At 39.0% G+C, this 16544-nt stretch overlaps 1 protein-coding gene across 4 annotated transcripts; it reads right to left on the bottom strand.

Moving 5' to 3' along the window:
* Positions 1 to 490: 490 nt before the first annotated feature.
* On the bottom strand, positions 491 to 16194 carry Serbp1 (SERPINE1 mRNA binding protein 1). 4 transcript variants are annotated; one of them, XM_052721319.1, is made up of 8 exons: positions 15769 to 16194; positions 11991 to 12144; positions 11286 to 11426; positions 11087 to 11176; positions 10350 to 10424; positions 5662 to 5839; positions 2040 to 2213; positions 491 to 876 (listed from the first exon to the last, which is right to left on the bottom strand). In XM_052721319.1, the coding sequence occupies exons 1-8, from the start codon at positions 16079 to 16081 to the stop codon at positions 820 to 822; spliced, it is 1182 nt and encodes a 393-aa protein (XP_052577279.1). In that variant the 5' UTR covers positions 16082 to 16194; the 3' UTR covers positions 491 to 819. The 4 variants fall into 4 exon arrangements, with proteins under 4 accessions (XP_052577279.1, XP_052577278.1, XP_052577280.1 ...); XM_052721318.1 differs by having other exon boundaries at positions 10350 to 10469; positions 11087 to 11158; XM_052721320.1 differs by having other exon boundaries at positions 11087 to 11158.
* Positions 16195 to 16544: the final 350 nt, after the last annotated feature.

Below are 16544 nucleotides of genomic sequence, written 5' to 3'. Positions count from 1 at the left end.
CTATTTTACTGAACACAGGCTGTATCTGTAAAGTAGTAGCTTACACAAGTTCCAAAAGCAGTGTTTAGTTTTACTTTTAAAATGGGGAAGCCACACATTTTAAAAGTAAATATAGGTGAATCAGATGTAATTTGAACCTAATAAACCATGCATGAGCCAAGAGTTAATAAACCAATGTGTTTTGAATTCATTCAAGTACTGATAATTCTGTATAAAGATTTAGTATATATCAGCTATCATAAGTTGTGGAAAAAAAAATTCAACTCCCAAATAAAAATATATAGTTAAAATACATAGTGGTTAGTATTTCACGCAGCATAAAATCTGGTAAATCAGAAGTTTACATGTCCCAGCTGACCATGTGTGAAAATGCAAAGCAGATATTAAAACCAGTCTTGTGTCTAATATTTAAAACCGGCTTGTAATTGAGGGAACATCTAAAATCCTTAATTAAAAAACACAAATGAAGTGAAAGCTTTAAACTGGTACACACTGTTCACACCTATATTTCAAGTTTGGAAATGCATATTTGCAAGCAGCAATACAAAAGTATTCATGAAGAATGCATAATCTCTGAAAATTATGAAAACATCCCTGCTACCAATACATTTCTAAATACAAAACTGACTAACATATTTGTTACTTCTGTGTAGCTAGAGAAGTTCATTTTCAAAACAGATAAAATTCAGTCTTTAGGTGTGAATGGTATGAATGACAGTCTTTTCTTTTTTAATTCTTAGTTGTTTGGGATCCTTAAGCATGCAAAAGCTTTGAACAGGAGGGTCCACAAAGGAACCAGTGTTGTATTATGGCATCCAGTTAGGCCAGAGCTGGGAATGCCTCTGGGTCATCTACATCAGGAGCAGAAGCACTTGACTGAGGAGGGAAAAAAAAAGAAACAAAAAATTAACCACAATTCTCAAATATTAAAAATAGGCTGTTAGTGTCTATATTTAGACACTGAATTCTATAAAGTCTTCAGGTTAAAACACTACATAAAATCGATTGAAGCTTTTAGACACAAAATTATACATCAAAATGAAACTATACATACACCAGCAACAAGTCTATTTCTCCAATGAAATACTTTAATTATCTGATGTGCTAGGTCTCATGTACAGAGCTTGTATATTGCTAAGTTAAGTGTTCTACCACTGATTGATACGTTCCCTGACCCCCTCCCCATCCTGTTTCGGACAAGATTTTGCCAATCCCAGCACTTGGAAGGCAAAGGCCACTTGGTCTACAGTGAGTTTCAGGACAGCCAAGGCTATGAAGTGAGACCCAGTCTCAAAACAAAAAAGCTCCAAAAATAAAATAAATATGGTTTGTTTTTCAAACTGGACATTAAAGTTATCCCTAATACTTTGTCAACAGACAATTCTGAATTCAAAATCAACTCCTTGAGCATCTATCAAAATTCTCATTAAGAACTTGTTTTAGAGCTGGATGTGGTATAAAGGACCTTTGGGAGGGTGAGGCCTGACTGCAAGTTTGGGAACAGCCTAACATAGCACCCATAAACAAATTAATATTGTATCCCACTCTTAAAAATCACAGCATAGAGTATGTTCCATGGAAACTTTAGCAATCCTAAGAATTTTCTATGCCTCAATTTACTCAGCAGTAAGGATAAACACCCCAGAGTAAAAGGAAATTATGCCAGCATGCAAAAAGCCTAACACAGCACCCTGACAAGCATAAAATAAGAATTCAACAGTATGCTTAATTCAACTCAATGGCAGCACTACTATAATCATTAAAGTCCTTTAAACAGAAATAAAACTAATGCCTGGTGTGACAGTGCGTTATGTTTACCAGCACTTCACAGCAGATCAAAGAGTTCAAAGATAGCCTGGTCAGCACAGATCAGTTCCAGGCAGGCTGGAGCCATAGTGGAACTGTTGCAAATTGTTGTTTCTTGAAAATAAGTCACTTCTTTCTTTAGTTCTGTATCCCCCACCCTCCAGAATATCCAGCCAGTAATCTCTTACAAGTCCTAAATTGCTTAAGACAGAAAAAAAGCATCTTAAAATCACCTTATCAGTCCTGCTGCCACGGTTTGGACGTCCACCACGGCCACGGCCACCACGTCCTCCCCTGCCACCACGTCCTGGGCGGCCTAGGTCTCCGAAATTGATCTCCAATTGAGACGTTATATCATTTGCTGGCTTCCGGAAATGATGGTCCATAACTGAATCTTCAGCATGAGCCTAAAATGGTAAGTGAAGGCCCTTGGGTTAATTAATATAAAAGAAATGCTGCAAAATTTCTAAATGTACTTTCTCTCTAAAGACTCAATTATTAATCCCGTACTTTGTGTGAATGAATACATCCACTTGTGGCTAAAGTTTTCCTGTGTCCCAGCCTGCCGGTGGTCAGGACAAATTCCTCTCACCCGCCAGTCCCGCAGCCGCTCAGACCCAAGTAAACACACAGAGGCTTATATTATTACAAACTGTATGGCCATTAGCTCAAGCTTATTACTGACTAGCTCTTACATTTAAACTAACCCATAATTCTTATTTATGTTTAGCCACGTGGCTTGGTACCTTTTCTCAGTTCTGCCTTTACATCTTGCTTCTCATGGGGCAGCTGACAGTCTCCTGACTCAGCCTTCCACTTCCCCAGAATTCTCTTCTCTCCTTATCCCGCCTACACTATACTTCCTGCCTGGCTACTGGCCAATCAGTGTTTTATTTATCAATCAATCAATCAGAGCAACACTTTCACAGCATACAGAAAGATACTCCACAGCATCCACTTCTAGCTCTACAGGTAGTACAGTTCACTTGGGGGTCAGGTAGTGACTTTGTTGTGGAATTCTTTTAACTTTCCTTTATCATCAATTTCTCTGAATTGCAGGTGATAATCCAAGTGACAAGTTCCCACTCTACTAAATCTTCAGCACTTAAATCTATGTGACATTCACAACAGGTCCTTAAAATTGGAATGCCAATGTGAATCCCTGATGATCTTTGGATAGAAGACATATAGTTTTTACTAGTGATAAATCTGAGGTTTTTGTTAATCTATACTCTTCCAAACTAGACCCTCCTACCCAAGAATGAATATACACATTTAAGTTTTGTTGTTTACATACAATTGTAAATTGAGCAAGCATGCCTACCTCAAATACTAAATTTTTTGTGCACAACTTTCAAATTAGCAATGTTCTGCACAAATCTCCCAAAACCTGAAACATGTTTGGTTTCAGCAATTCTGACAAGGATTACTCACTCAGCCTTCATTGCTCCTCCACATAAATTGCCAACTTCAAAAGTCAAACAATATAAACTTTATGTAAGAGATTCTTAGAACTATACGTAAGTCCACACCTTAAATGCACTAAAAGCACTTTACTAATAAATGAGACATTACAAAAGTATGATGTCTCAGCCTGGAAGGAGGAATTAATAGAATTTAATACTGCTTAATGCCTCTAGTTTTATATATTCTGGATAAAATTAGTTATACTCCTTGGCTGAAAAGTTTGCTTTATGCTAGTAAGTCTACTTTTTATTTATTCTTAATACATATAAAATCTATTTTGAAGGATAACAAGTACACTGTCCTTTATAGCCTGTATCACAGCTGCTAATAACTACTTTAAAAACACAAATGAACATTGTTCACATTAATGTTTCTATATACTGATACCCAAATTAAATTCTATCCCTTTAGTTATGACAACTCAATTTAAAGACAATAGTTTCTCAAATATAAATTTTAAGGAAATCTAAAAATCATTAAATATAAATCTACAAAAGCACTAGGAAAATTAAAAAATCATTTTTATAGCTTGTCTTTTATCTGGGTTTAAATGTTTGGCATTTCAAACCATCGATGTCAATAACTTTCTAGAGCACAAAACAAAACAAACTTAAATCTGGATGGTTTACTAAAAAAAAAGTTTTGATGTTTAGGGCACATTTCTAACTTTTAGGTTGACTTCTAGAATGTGATGAAACCAGACAGATTTACTTATCTCTCTAGAGCATTTAGGATGTCAACTTGCTCTGACCTCACATCTGTCAGTACAATGACTCAGTCTACCATTCCCCAAACCACATTTCTTCCTTCTCAGAACCACCCCATTATTTGTCATACAGGTAATATCAGTGTTAAATAAATCAGTAAGCCCATATTTGTGTAAGTATTCACATCACAAAGGCACAATAAATATATGAACCCAAATATAAGTGATTTGATAAATAAGAATGTCAAAGTTCCAAATTTTTTCAGAAGCAATTTTCAAAAATTTCTTACACCTTACCTTGCATGATACAGCAGTCCCTAGGATTTGCAGGACATTAAACTCAGGAGACGCCTGAAACCACAGCACCAAACCCTACACTATGCTTTTACCTATATATGAGCTATTAGTTAACGAGTGGGCAAATAGTATACACAATGCAGATACAGTTGTAAATCGGTAATTCATACATTCAGAGAGTACAAGATATTGCTAAGCTTCTACAACACTATTTAGAATGGCGTGCAATGTAAAATTATGGATTTCTACAGTTTTCCACTTACTATTTTTGGACCGTAGTTAACTATAGGTTAACTGAAAACAAGGTACAAAACAAAAAATCAAACAAACAACACACAGCAAAATAGGACTGCTATCAGAATAAAACATTTCAAATTGGGAAACATCTTAACATGCATGTAACACACAAAGACTTCAATACATTAATGAATTACCTAATATTTCAGCTAGATTTTAATGGGAAAAGCCAGAGCCTAGGTAAATCTTTTTCATATTAACATAGGCCACTTATTATTCTAAATGGAAACTCCTACATTAATTTTCACTGTTCAATCAATAACACTAACAATTTTATCTGTAAGAACTGGGATAAAAATGTTTTTTAAGACCTGACATCTAAGACAATTTTCTCATTTATATTTTTATGGAGTAAATATTAAAAACCATGCCTTCTCTAAACTTAGAAAACCAACCATATCTAACCTCAACTTTATCGAACAGTGTTTCCTATATTGGTCTCAGCCATTTGTAAACCAAAATGTATTAAGAAATTGAGTGACAGAAGTTATGACTCAATGGCAGAGCATGTGCACGTTAGCATGTTCCTGGGTTCAATTCCCAATTTCAAAAATAAGTGACACAGCCCAATTTATTACATGAATGAATACATGTATCAAAAAAGCCAGCAAAGGCTGCTAGAAAAAAATTTAAGAAATAATTTGGTTAAATTCATATTCAATATAAGCCCCTATCAGCATGACTTTCTGAAGTATTTACATTAATTTCCATGTTTCTTACATAAGAAACTCTAATCAGTCTTTATAAGAAAGACACCATTCCATAACAAGGAAAAATACTAACATTTTCTAAGTCCTGAATATTCTTTCTTTCTTTCTGAGCAAGTTTTCTACACCAAATAAGTCTAAAATAAAGCTTAAAAGTTATCTGTATTAGCTGGGCTGTGGTGGTGCACGCACTTGGGAGGCAGAGGCAGGTGGATCTACGTGAGTGTGAGGCCAGTCTAGTATACAGAGCAAGTTTCAGGACAGCTAGAGCTAAATAAAGAAATCCTGTCTCAAAAAACCAAACAAAACAAGTTATCCATATGAAATTTAAAACAAAAATTATAATTCAAGGCACAAATGAACAAATTCAAACAATTTTACCTCTTCACTTTTTGATTTATGCAGAACAAATCCCTTTTTCCATTGTCCATCAGCACCTTCATTTGGTTTTCGGATATTAAATTCTACTTTCGCTCGGTCTTTATTTTGAATAGCTTTCCACTCATCCAAAGTCATCTCTTTTGGACCCTCTTCCTTAACCTCTTCAACTTCATTCTCCCTGTGAAAAAGATATTTAAATTTTATGCCTGATGGTTCTTACAAATTTGTAGAAAAAATTCTGGGGGACTGAAGAGATGGCTAAGAGTTTAAGAGCACTGGGTACTCTCCCGAAGAACTGAAATTGAAGTTCAGTTCCCAGCACACATGGCTGCCTAAAAACCCCGTGACTCCCGTTCCAGGAGATATGGAACCCACTTCTGAACTCCATAGGCAACAGGCAAGCAAATGGTACACATACATACAAATAGGCAAAACACCTATATACATTAAAAAAAATTTTTAAATATACACACACATATATATATTTCAAATTACAATAAGGAAAATGACCCTGACTCTTAGTATCTGTTAAAAAGACTATTGGAGAAGAATTGCACCTTTCTGTTATAACCCAGCAACCAACTCCAAGAATGGTAGAGACCAGCTCATTTGCATATTGATGTGAATACAGATTACTTTACAACTTGCTTTCTTAAATGATTATACCATGAATTGGCCTTATCAACCCGTAATACACATTTCTTTGAAGCTATATTTTAAACTGCACCCTCTCGTGTAATTGATTTCATGTTCTACTTTCTCCTAAACTGCATATGGTGCATGCATGCATGTGCATGCAAAGGTATGCCAAAGGTCAATGTTGGTATTTTCCATGATCACTCTCTGCTCTATTTTTTGAGACCAGATCTTTCACTGAACCTGAAGCTCACCAACTAGCTAGGTTGGATGGCTCTAGAAAATCTTCCCACCCACACTGGGAGGGTTAAGGTTGGTCAGGTGTGCACCCACGCCTGGCTTTTATGTGAGTGCTAGACCTAACTTCGGTCTTAAAGCTGGAGCAGCAGGCGATTTACTGACTGAAACACCTCCATAACCCCACCGTTTTCATTTTATATATAAAGATCATTATCTGCTGCTCTTCTACTTCAGTTACTAGCATTCTAGCAAAGTATACAAGCCTGATTCCTACAAATCTGAAACTATGTAACTCCAACTCTCAAATCAACCTCTAACATATGGGCAGAAGACTGAGGTTTCATCAGTAATGGAACTGTCCACAAAACAAATTGCTTTCAATATTTATATCAAAATATTATCTGTCCTCCTTTCTACATAAAGCACTGGCCTAGGAATCCATTATCTTAGTCCAATTCCAAATGTCACCAAACAAATCATTTGCTATTTTGAGAGCTCTGCTTTCTTCCAAAGATAGCAAGTGATTTAGTTTAGCATCATTGCTAAAATATCTTTATGTAATTCTTTATATCTCGACAGATTCTATCTTACAACTTCCTGAAACAAATTTACATTCGCTCTTGATAAGACATTGGACATCAAATCTGTCAAGTCACTTTTACATATGACAGAACTAAAGCTCTGGAAAACTGTCCTCGTGACTCACCAGTCGACAGTCCGTGATACCTACCTTTAAAGACCACTTTGCTTCTTAAACTTATCCTGCAAATAAAAAATTATAATCCATTTCCCCCTACTTTCTAAGAATAGACTGCTCTGAAATGGTGACCATCATCTTTGTTAGAACAATTATCCCCAACTGCTCCTAGGTCCCAAGTAGAAGAATCCTTTCTAATACCCCATGAATATATCATTTCCTTCTGAGAAACACAATCTTTGAGGATCACCCTGAAAGCAACAAAGCGACTCAAATATGTTTAATAAAAGAAAAGGATGTGCTGAGTATTGTGAGGTACCATTAATCCCCATTATGCTTACCCCTCCAAAGTAAAACACACACACACCCCAATTCTTAATGCAAGAGACCATCTAATTCCATTACTTTGATATACTCTAGTGATTGTTTCCTTAGCTCAACAAGCCCACAAAATACAATGCTTCCTCTCATCATTAAGAGTTGTTCACCAAAACAGCATTTCACATTTCTAATTTTTTTTTATGTAGTCTCAGAGGTTCCAATTCAATCAACAGTTAAAAATTTTAAATAGGGTTGGAGAGATGGCTCAGAGGTTAAGAGCACTGACTGCTCTTCCAGAGGTCCTGAGTTCAATTCCCAGCATCCACATGGTGGCTCACAACCATCTGTAATGAGAGCTGGCACCTTCTTCTGTATACATAATAAATAAATAAATCTTAAAAAAAAAAAATTTTAAATGACTTGAACAGGGAGTGGCAGCACATGCCTTTAATCCCAGCACTAGAGACAGTTAAGCAGATAGATCTTCTTGTGAACTAAAGACAGTCTGGTCTAGAGAGTTCTAGGCCAGCACTACAACATAGTGGACCCTGTCTCAAAAACCAAACAGGACTGGACAAATGGTACAGCAGTTAAGAGCACTAGCCAGTCTTCCCAATGACCTACATTCAAACACCTACATACAGGCTATCATCTACAACTCCAGACCCAGATCCAATAACTTCCTCTGGCCTCCATGGATACCACATGCATGTAGGCAAAACATTCATACACGTAAAATTAAAAATAATGAAGTTTAAATGGAGGGTGTCCTTCAGGGAACTGGCTGGCCAAAGAAACCCCAAAGGCAAGTTAACAAAAGCAAAATCTGACTAATGGAATTACATCAAACTAAAAGACAATGAGCACAGATGGAAAAAAAATACCTGTAACCCATTCAAGTGACTAATAGAAAGTATGTAACAAATCCAAAACAGCCCAAAAGACCCCCCCAAAAAAACCACCCACATAATCTAACTTAAAAAAGGGGGGGGGGAATGTGGGTGGGCCAGCAGAGTTCAAGGCCAGCCTGCTCTACAAAGTGAGTTCTAGGGCAGCCAAGGCTGTTACACAAAGTAAATGAAAACTATGGTCCTGGGGATGTAACTCACATGATAGTGCATACCTAGCATGTATGAGGTCCTGAGGTAAGTCTTAGCAATGCAAAACAGACATGACTGAGCACACCCACAATCCCAGTACTTGGAAAGAATCATACATAAGTAATAATCCTCCACTACATAGTTCAAGGGCAGTCAGACTACTTAAGACCCTGACTAAAAACAAAACAAAACAACATCAAAATCACAATGAGATCATCTCACCCTTGTCACAAATGGCTATTAACAGAGAAATAAATGCTAGTGAGGATGCTGAGAAAATACCCTCAGAAATGTCATCAATACAACCACAAAGGAAATCAAAGATTCTCAAAAGAACAAAAACTAGAAACAGATCAAAAATTTTATCATTGGGCATATATTGTGCTGAGCTTAACTTTTCCTGGGTAGACATGAATAAACATGTATTCACTCCAGACAAGCACACACACCAGTTAAGAAAATTATTCCACCTGCTTGGTGGACCAATGAGTTTCATTAGTTATTTATAGGAGCATGGGTGAGTGGTTATTTACAGGAACACAGAAAACCAATGAGCAGTAACACCAACAGAGAAGAGCCCCCCCAACCCCTTAGCAATCATTAAAGACTTATGCATACATACTCAAAGTAGGGGTCCTCAGACCACCTGCAAGCCCATAAATAAATGTTAGTTTAGCAACAGGTGCCACTATTTCAGGACAGCAATGCTCATGTTATGCCCCAGTAGATTGAGTTCCACAACATACCCAAAGGAAATAAAATCAGTATGCCAAAAATACACCCACACCCCGTTGTTTACTTGTAGCATTACTTAACAGTCCAGTTCCAGGGGATCCAACACCCTCTTCTGGCCTCTGTAGATACTGCATGAATGCAATACACTTAACACACATGCAGGCAGACACTCATACACATGAACTTTTTTAAAAGAATGCTAATGAGCATTCTCATCATTGCTTTTCAGTCTGAGCCTAATTTTTTACAAAGCTGTTTTTCAAGTTTTAAGATATAGTATTTAAAACTGATAATGTTGAGATTGCATTGAACTAAACACTACAAACACCTCTTATACCAACAATTTGGTTAAGTTTGGTTTTTTCTCTTTTCTTTTTGTTTTTTTGACACAGGGTTTCTCTGTGCAGCTTTGGCTGTCCTAAAATTCACTTTGTAGCCCAGGCTGGCCTTGCACTTAGAGATCCACCTGCTTCTGCCTCTCGAGTGCTGGGATTAAGAGGAGTGATCCACCACTGCCCAGCTTAGTTCAGTTTACCACACTCCACCTATTCAGAATCTCAGCGTAGTACAGCTATCATTAGAATTACCCTTCCTAAATTCAAATGCAAAATACTTTGCTCCTTTCCTTCATACCTGGGTAACAACAGCTGATTTTTACGATCAGGGCTTAAAGATTTTACTTAAAATACATATATTCCTTAATTTTTCTAAGGTGTATAAAAACAGTAAAATTATCATATCAACACTTAGTCAGGCATGGTATTACACACCTGTACTCCCAGGACTGAGAAGGTAACACAAGAGAATACTGAGTTCCAGGTCATCCTGAACTACACAGCAAGACAATGTCTCAAAGCAAGAAAGTCTCATGACTGTGCCATCAAATGAGTTACTTTATTGGTAAAAATCCAGACAAATTCCCGGGTTGGAGCATTACATCTCCACACATAACCACTTACTTATTTTCAGTGTCTGCCACTGGGTGCTCTTCACCTTCAGGTGTTTCCTCAGTCACATTTGATTGATCCAAATCACTGCAATTATAAGATATTTGTTTCTGAATGTATTTGGGAGACTCTCTAAGGAAAGAAAGAAAAAGAAAGGCATCTAGGTCCATTTACATGTAGCCAAAAGTCCATCATAACAAAGTAAAAACTTTTACATTCTTTATGTATTTTATTACTAATTTTATTCTATTCTATTCATTTTACACTTCAGTAGACGTCTAAGAGAAAACAAATTATTAAATTAGTTTACACACTTTTAAAACAAGATTTTGTAAGTCAGATGCAATAGTAGATACCTGTAATTAACTACACAGCAAGTTCAAGGCTGGTCTGGAGTATCTAAGACCCATTTCAAAAATACAAAAATGGGGGTGGGGGGGGCCTTACCAAATTTTGTAAGGAAGACTACGATAACTAGAGTTCAAACAATTAAAGTCATAATACTCCCAGTATCTTTATCATGGGGCTTCAGAAAAACTACGTACATCCATCACTAAAATAAAATTATTCATATATTTAATTATTTTTATTTAAATATAAACTTCCTGTAAGACATTATAAGGCTATAGCTTTGAGACAGAACATCCATTCTTATCTCCAGAACAAAATTTAAGTACTGACAAGCCTCTAGTAAGTTAAGCGTTTTGGTTTCAAATTATTTAACTTTAAAAAAAAATCAGAATACCAACGTTAATTCATCTTTGACAGTTCCCCAGTTGTGAGATCCGCTACCTCCACGTTTGTCCTCATGCTTCAGGCCACTGTAATGCGAAAAAGAACTAACAAAACTGAGTTAACATTATACTCTTTAGTTCTAGAAATTCAAATTTTGTTTTTATTAAATAAGCACATTTAAATTTAAAACATACAACAATCAGTGAGACTTACGATCTATCACTTCCACTATGCCTATCAAATTCACGTTTGCCACGAGAATCAAATCCATCGCCTCGGCCCATTCCACGTCCACGGCCTCCTCGACCCCTTCCAAGACCACCTCGGCCTCGGATAGGCCGTTCAATAATCGGTCTACAAAACAAATTTAAAAATTATACCTCTGATGTTTCTAGAAAAAGGAACAGGGAAAATCCACTCCAAGGCTCAAAAATATAGACTATGCTTACTGGCTTATAACTCAACAAATAAATATATGTAATTCCAAGTTTATTTCTACACATAAAGGAAGAATTAGAAAGAATTAGAAACTTTTACTATTCTTTAAAGCATTGCTGCCAGTATACTTTTTCACTTACTGACTCACTGCATCAGTCATACTTGTATTCACCAATACTCTTAACTACAATTATCATATCTAACTTGCACGATGAGTGACAGACAATACCACTATCCTTTTAAACTCAGTATCTGGACAAAGGGAGGAAAAGAAACTGGCCATTGACTCAAAATATTTACTATTAAGAGATTAGAACATGTTATCCATAAATATAAATGCAACAACATATACTCACTTTTCTCTGAAATACACCTAAGTAACCACCCCAACTACTACCTGGCAATTATGCTCAATTTACAGCTTTACATTAAGATCTAACTATAAGAGAACAAAGCGGGAAAAGCTTGTTTAAAGCTTACCTATCAACTGAAAATTCACCACCTTCAGAACCCTTTTCTTCAAGTGGCTTTTCAAATCTTCTTTCCCGAGGTGTTCGCCTTTCTGGTCTCCTATCAGTTATTTTCCCTTCTCCCTGAAGTTGTTGATCAGGTCTTCTTCCAACTCGCCTTATTCCTTATGACAAATAACCAGCATAAGCAAATCACTTTTACAACACAAAAGTTTAGGCTAGACTATTAAGGCTGATGGGCATCACCCATGTGTAACAAACTGCTTTAGGACATTTTTATTCAACAGTAAACATCTCAAACTTCATCTACAACCTAGAACTGACTTGGAAATCACTGGGCACCATCACACCTTTACTTTCCAAGAAGTCAAAAGTCTACTACAAAATTTTAAACTTACAGATATTTCAGTCCTGTATTATATTTTTGGCTTTAAAGACATCAAAGCTAATACCAGTAGCCAGTAATAAATAACCAAGCACTGAACATTCACTAAATATGCCCCTTAGAAAACACTGAAATTCACACTATTATTTTTCTATATAATCTGCAGGGGGGAAGGCAGTAAAGAACTCTTAAATCTAGAGAATTATAATTCTGAAAGAAAAATAAAAGACATTTATGAGCTCTAGGGAAAAAAGCCCTAATTTAAAATAGCTATTTGAGCTAGACATGGTGCATACAATATTAACACTAGAAAAGAGTGGGGCACAAGGCAGGTTTGGAAGTTCAAGGCCAATCTGGATTACAGAGACCATGTCCCAACTCCACCTCAAGCAAGCAAATAGAGCTATTTAATAAAAAAAAAAAAAAAAAAAAATCACCACTTTCCTCATTAACATTGAAAGTCCAAGTATGTATACACAAATCTATATACATATTCCCAATTCTAACTTTTAACACTATTATGTAACCATTAGGAAATACTACATAATTAGTATGGATAGAAAGCTTTTTCTATGTCTGCTCTTTCAAGTATCTGTTTTCAAAGCATCTTCACAAATCACACACAGAAAGATCCTCATTTAACAATTATGTACTAAGAAGGCTGCAACCATCCAGAATGATAGTACCATGGGAAGGCCTGAGTTCAGTCACAGTACCCAGCCTCAAAAAACAAAACAGAATTTTCTTTAAGTGACACTTAAAGCCTAAACTAATTTTTCTACCTTCATTTTTCTTTCTGATAACATAGGAAACTCACAAAAAGAACCAATATGAATTGAATTATTGGTAGTCTTAAGGATAAGTTGATGGTAAATTTCAGGTATGCTCTAATTACCAAACCACAGGTTTTGACAGTCAAAAAACTGCTCAGAAATTGTTTTTTAAGTTATGTGACTTAGTTTAAGAAAATGGAACACCATCAGGATATACCTATTTGTTCAGATATCCCTAACTAGTCATACAGTAAAGATGAAATTAATATTTAAACTTCATTCTCTGTAAATTCTCTGGACAAGACCTAAATGTAGACCTTATACCAAGACTTTTACATAAATTTCATCAGAGGTACAGTGTGTTAGGGTGGAGCTATGGAACCTGCTCAGTCCTTGTAATGATAACCAAGCTAAACACACCCAAGGAACAATGGCTTGCTTCCCCACCCAATATTCAATGAGGCCTACATAATCAGAAAAACTTATTAAACTCATTATGGGGTTGGGAGTGTTGCTCAGTGAGAGCTACTATAGCCGAGTGTGCAAAACGCTGGGCTCTACCAATATCACCACAAAAAGTAAATTCATCTAATGAAAAATTATTGATACTTTTTAAAACACGCAACATTTTTTTGATGTACTTACCTATACTTGAATTGTAACTGCAGTAGAATCCTGGTGTTTTTTTAAATCCAAAAACCTGGTCTACACTTAACATTTTGCCAACTCTCAAGTTCTTCAAACAGACACCATTACATTCCAGCATTATGTTATCGAGACACGGGACACACCATAGGTTAACAATTCTTTCCTTTCTTAGAGGTACCAACTACCACCCAATACACAGACCTGACATGTTTATTCAAAATTTCCCCTTATGTATACCCTTGTTTTAAGAAACTCTGGTTTTAGAGTGATCTAAGAATTGGGGATGTAGGAAACAGCTTTTCCCCAGCATGGACAAAGTCCCGAGTTCAATCCCCAATACCAAAATAAAATTGAAATACTAATGCTGATAATGTCGACCAGCAATGTGAATACGTTTTCCAAAGGACTGAAGTAAATGACAAACAATCCTGGCTATAATAAAAATTCCCTACATTTATGACTTACAATGTTAGTTTCCAGATAAGACCATAGATTGGATTCGTGGTGAAAACTGAGTAATTTCAATTAAGCTTCATGCTTTGAACATTTTAATGAGTGAGCGCATCTACCTGGCGTGTTTTAGACACAACTTTTTTTTAATTAGTGCACTTTCTTTTAATTAGTGTCATCAAAGAAGTAAACAGTTTAAAATAAATACACCAGCCAATTTCTTAACACAAGAATTAAATGCCTTATTCAACTGTGTGATGTCAAGAAGCTTAATCGGCTGGGTACTTTTGCCCAGGTGATATTTCCTAACACTCCAGACTATGCTGCCCTTCCAAATCTCTCATTTCAGCACAAGAATTCTTCCTTTTATTCAACCAACTAGGTTTACTCCAAGCCCTACAGAGAGAGAGAGAGAGAGAGAGAGAGAGAGAGAGAGAGAGAGAGAGAGAGATCCCCCCCCCGCGCCCAAAAAGATACCTTAAACCAAAACCTAAACAATTCCTTTCATGAGCACGTGGCAGGCAGTAAGAGGCAACTTTAACATATAATGGCAATTATAAAGACTCACAGCTTAGATTCTATACCTACCTGCTATTGATTTTGCACTTTCTTAACCCTTAATTGCTTTGCCTTTCCACCCACAATAAGCCGGTATTGGGGAAGAATGCTACAAGAAAATCAAAACAACTACGAAACTTTCAGCGCCCTGGAAGGCACTATTAACCGCCAATGAAGACCTGACCACGCTTCACGCACGTGCGGAGGCAAAGCTGCAGACTCCAAGGAGCTCGGCTGCCGGGACGTGACAGGCTGGGCACTCATTTTACCCACCAAGCCAAAAGCAGGAAAAGCCCTATGACCTGGGGGCTTCAGGGAGTTGGAAGAAGGGATCGCGACATGAGAAGGGACCTGCTCATGACCGGTCTTCATTCAGAGCTCCCTCTAAAAAGAGTGGGGCCAAATCCCTCTCCTTCCCAACAGTTTCATTCACGCCAGGAAGTTACAGTAAGTTTAACGCGAGAGCGAAAAGGGGTGCAACAAAAAGCGCACGTGGGACCCAAACAGCACCTCCCTCCCCCTAGAACGGTGCCCCCAAACTGAGACGCAGCCCGAGTGGGAAACTCCAAGCTCCCCCCGGCCTTTCCTTGAAGGTCCGCGCCATTGTGGGACAAGATGGCAGGGCAGGAGCCCAGAGCGGGCAGCAGCAGCCCCCAGGAGCACGCCGGGCAGGAAACGTGCCCGCGCTGCTCCCGGGCACCGAGAGGCAGGCGGCGAACGCCCGGCCCGAATCGGCGGGAACGCCCGGGCCGCCCTCTCCCAGCACGCTCAGCCAGCCCGAGGCGGGAAGGCTCCCACCGAGCCTGCGAGCGGCGGCGTGGGCTCGGGGTCAGCCACGCTCCGGGCACCGGCAAGGGACCGTGAGGCGGGCTCCGCGGGCTCCGCGGGCCCTCCCGCTGCACAAGCAAAGCGGCGGCGCACGCCCCCGTCCTGCCCGCCAGCCCGGGGCTCCCCACCGCCTCGCCCGGCTTTACCTTCTTTCTTAAGCGCCACCGGCGGCTGCGTCTCCTCCTTTTTGTCAGGCACGCCGACGCTGGGGGGCAGCGGGTTCTTGCGGTCCTTCTGGGACTCTTTCCGCAACTGTTTGCCCGCCGCGTTGGAGTTGGTCTGGGCCGCGGCCTGAGCCGCGCTCTTGGCCCCAGGGCCCCCAACGCCGCCCCCGCCGGCTTCTTTTTTCTTGTTCTCTGCTGCCTTCAGTACCTCGAAAGGGTCCGATTCGTCGTCAAATAGCTGGTCGAATCGGTTGGTGACCACGCAGCCGAAGCCTTCCTGTAGGTGCCCAGGCATGATGGTGGCTCGGCGGCGCGTTCCTCCACGGATTGCAGCGGACCGCGCCGAGCCAAAAGCGCCTGCTTCAGCTCTTCCCACAAGATGGCCGGGCCGAGAGAGGGGGGCCGCCTTCTCTTCCGGCGCTAGGCACACATCCGGGAGCGGCCTGCGCCGCACAGCACCATGGGGCGTGTAGGCCACACCCGATCATCCTGAGACGGCTGTGCGCTCCTGAACCACAACCCCCAGCGTGCACCGCGCAGCAGCTCTTCGCGCGCGCCTGGGAGGCGGGATCTCACGCAGAGAGTGAAGCGTGCTCGCTGAAGGTGGAGAAGCGTGTGCTGGGCGGAGTTCTGCCACCTGCTCTTGTCACCCTTAAACTCTCTCGGTCTTTAGCTACCCCTGAAAACAGGAAAACGTGAGCGTGTGTTCTGCTCACGAAAGTGTTCTCTGTCTTTGGTTTCGCCCACCCCGCCCTTCT

This window comes from Peromyscus californicus, unplaced genomic scaffold (assembly GCF_007827085.1).
Source record: "Peromyscus californicus insignis strain IS unplaced genomic scaffold, ASM782708v3 Scaffold_6__1_contigs__length_162567912, whole genome shotgun sequence".
Taxonomy (NCBI): domain Eukaryota; kingdom Metazoa; phylum Chordata; class Mammalia; order Rodentia; family Cricetidae; genus Peromyscus; species Peromyscus californicus.
This window is presented reverse-complemented; position numbering and strand designations above follow the sequence as displayed.